Source organism: Limulus polyphemus, unplaced genomic scaffold, assembly GCF_000517525.1.
Source record: "Limulus polyphemus unplaced genomic scaffold, Limulus_polyphemus-2.1.2 Scaffold4015, whole genome shotgun sequence".
In the NCBI taxonomy this organism is placed as follows: Eukaryota; Metazoa; Arthropoda; class Merostomata; order Xiphosura; family Limulidae; genus Limulus; species Limulus polyphemus.
Window position 1 is genome coordinate 36,411 of NW_013669625.1, and position 2,479 is coordinate 38,889.

The following is a 2,479-nucleotide window of genomic DNA, read 5'->3' on the forward strand; positions in this document are numbered from 1 at the left end:
TGCTTAGATCAAGACACAACCCCACTAAGCAGGTATAAATTTTACCAGTAGAAAAGCAGCCTTTTCAAATAAAACATATATATCTAAGACAGCGCTTTAAATAAACTTTCGTGTCCTTTAGACAAATTGTTCTACAAATGTGTGTAATAAATTTTAATATTGTGTTTATTAATTGTTTTTACTTCTCCCTTCGTACATAATACAGTGGTTGGCTCCCTAAAGACATCGACTGTATAGTGTACAAAGCGCCGAGTATCTACATGTTACAGTCATCTAATGTTCATCTATTATTGACTGGTAATTATTGTTTCACCCTGTACTTAAACTTCTTAAAGAAACACCAGATATTTGTAAGAAAACTGACTTGAAGGGGTAATGATTACATCGTTTACACAAGAATTATGATTTTTTTAGCTTATAAAAAATATAGAATTAACTTCAAAGTATCCCACGCAATACGAAACGATCCTTTCAGTAATATTGTCCCGGTTTGACTGTAGTACTTGCGCCCGTTTTTTCTGTAGGCTGGAGAAACAATGATAATAATAAAAATAAAAAAGAAGAAATGGGCGATCCCTATTATGAACCACTTCCGTGGTTCATTATATATATATATATATATATTATAGATTAAAGCTAAGTTACAGATAACAATAAAAGTAGCTTGGAACTAAAATTTGAAAACTAAATTCATATAAATTTAAGCCTGTTAGTTTTGTACTGTGTTAAATATATAATATAACCAATACGTTATAGGATTTCCACAAGTTATTCGCTTCATTAATCTTTGCCAACATAAAATATCCACAGCTTTTAAGTTACATTGACACTTGTAATTAATCTATAATAATTAATTGAAATATCCATTAGATTATTTTTCTAAATATTTCTTTAAAACAAGTGTACTTTTATCATGTTGGCCACATTATCCATATATGTCTGTTTGATGTCTTGGTAACAGGGGAATAAACACTCGCTATTCATACAGTACACTGTCATGCAACAAGGTTCTTTTGATTTCCTCGAATACACTTATTACTCTGATAATACACTTGTTTTACCCGCCTAACAATTGTTATTCTGATGCCTCAAGCTTATACAGTAGCACGTGACCTGTTTCTTGGATTACAGCATGCGACGTTTTGAATCCAGGATTAATGGGTTAACACAGTGTTTTTATAATATCGGGAAATAAAAGTCAAGATAGAATCAATTTCTCGTCGTTGCGTTATATCGCGACGAAACGTGAGAGAGTGCTTGTATGTATATCGTGACGAAACGTGAGAGAGTGCTTGTGTGTATATCGTGACGAAACGTGAGAGAGTGCTTGTGTGTATATCGTGACGAAACGTGAGAGAGTGCTTGTGTGTATATCGTGACGAAACGTGAGAGAGTGCTAGTTCAATCCTAGAATTGTACCAGTTTGTATATCGTTATGACACCCGAAAATAGTGGCTTCTTCAAGGTCGTTATGAAATACAAACTATGAGTATTATTTTCACCATCTTTAAGAATCAAGAACCAACAAACAAGAAGTTACTGGATTTCGAACTGCGATGAGGTATGAAAGAGATGATGCTAATTTTAAAGTAGAAATGAAACGTGCATCTTCATAGCTATTAGTGTTAGATAGCTACATTAATGAGTTTACTATGCACTCATCTAGATACAACAGATATATAAAGCTGTACTTACCTTGATAAGGAGATCCGGAACTGTGCATATTAAGCCAAAACGGCCTGGAAGAAGCTGGGTAACTAAAGTCACAGTTCCTACTATTGTCTCGGTTGGCGGCTTTAAAAACAAACAATACGCTCTTTACCTAAGTGCACATATAAAAAAGGTCTAATTTAAAGTAACTTATCAAGAGCTGTAAACTTTATAGGAATATAGAAATTTTCCGCAAACGAGTTTTAATTTTTACAATTCCTAACTTTCAGAACGTTTTGTGATATAATTTAAATTACCCTTGCATCGCGGCTTAACTCTGTTCTGTTCCTTAACTTTACAAGCAGATTATTGGCCCTAGTGAAATCTACATGGTAATATTCGTTCATTTCATCTCGATTGTGAGTGCAAAGTTAATTAATTATACAGGTAATATTATAATATGTTTGATTTGCAGCTGTTTAGCTATTACAGACATCATATATATGCTTTACATCATCTGCTACTGACGTAAACATGTAATAGTTTTTAAAACAGGTCTGACAACGTCTATTACTTGTATAAATAATATTACAAATCACTCATGTTGCTAACGAAACAATATTGTCCATATAATTAATATTGCAATGCTACACTTGTAATTAAAACACCACAATACTCATTGATCTAAAGCAACAATATTATTCATGTAACTAAGACAACAATATTATTCATGTAAAAGACTACATTATTATTACCCATGTAACTAAGACTACATTATTATTACCCATGTAACTAAGACTACATTATTATTACCCATGTAACTAAGACT

The 2,479-nt window shown here is 32.4% G+C and overlaps 1 protein-coding gene across 9 annotated transcripts in view; it reads right to left on the reverse strand.

Moving 5' to 3' along the window:
• Window positions 1-2,479, reverse strand: part of LOC106470455 — a 46,389-nt gene that overhangs the window by 20,036 nt on the left and 23,874 nt on the right. For 4 of the 9 annotated variants that reach the window (XM_022399055.1, XM_022399054.1, XM_022399060.1 and 1 more), the window contains one exon: window positions 1,696-1,794. The exons of the other annotated variants lie outside the window; for them this stretch is intronic. In XM_022399055.1, coding sequence (XP_022254763.1) covers window positions 1,696-1,723 — 28 coding nt within the window. In that variant the 5' untranslated portion in view covers window positions 1,724-1,794. The remainder of the gene's footprint in view (window positions 1-1,695; window positions 1,795-2,479) is intronic. 9 annotated transcript variants of the gene reach the window in all.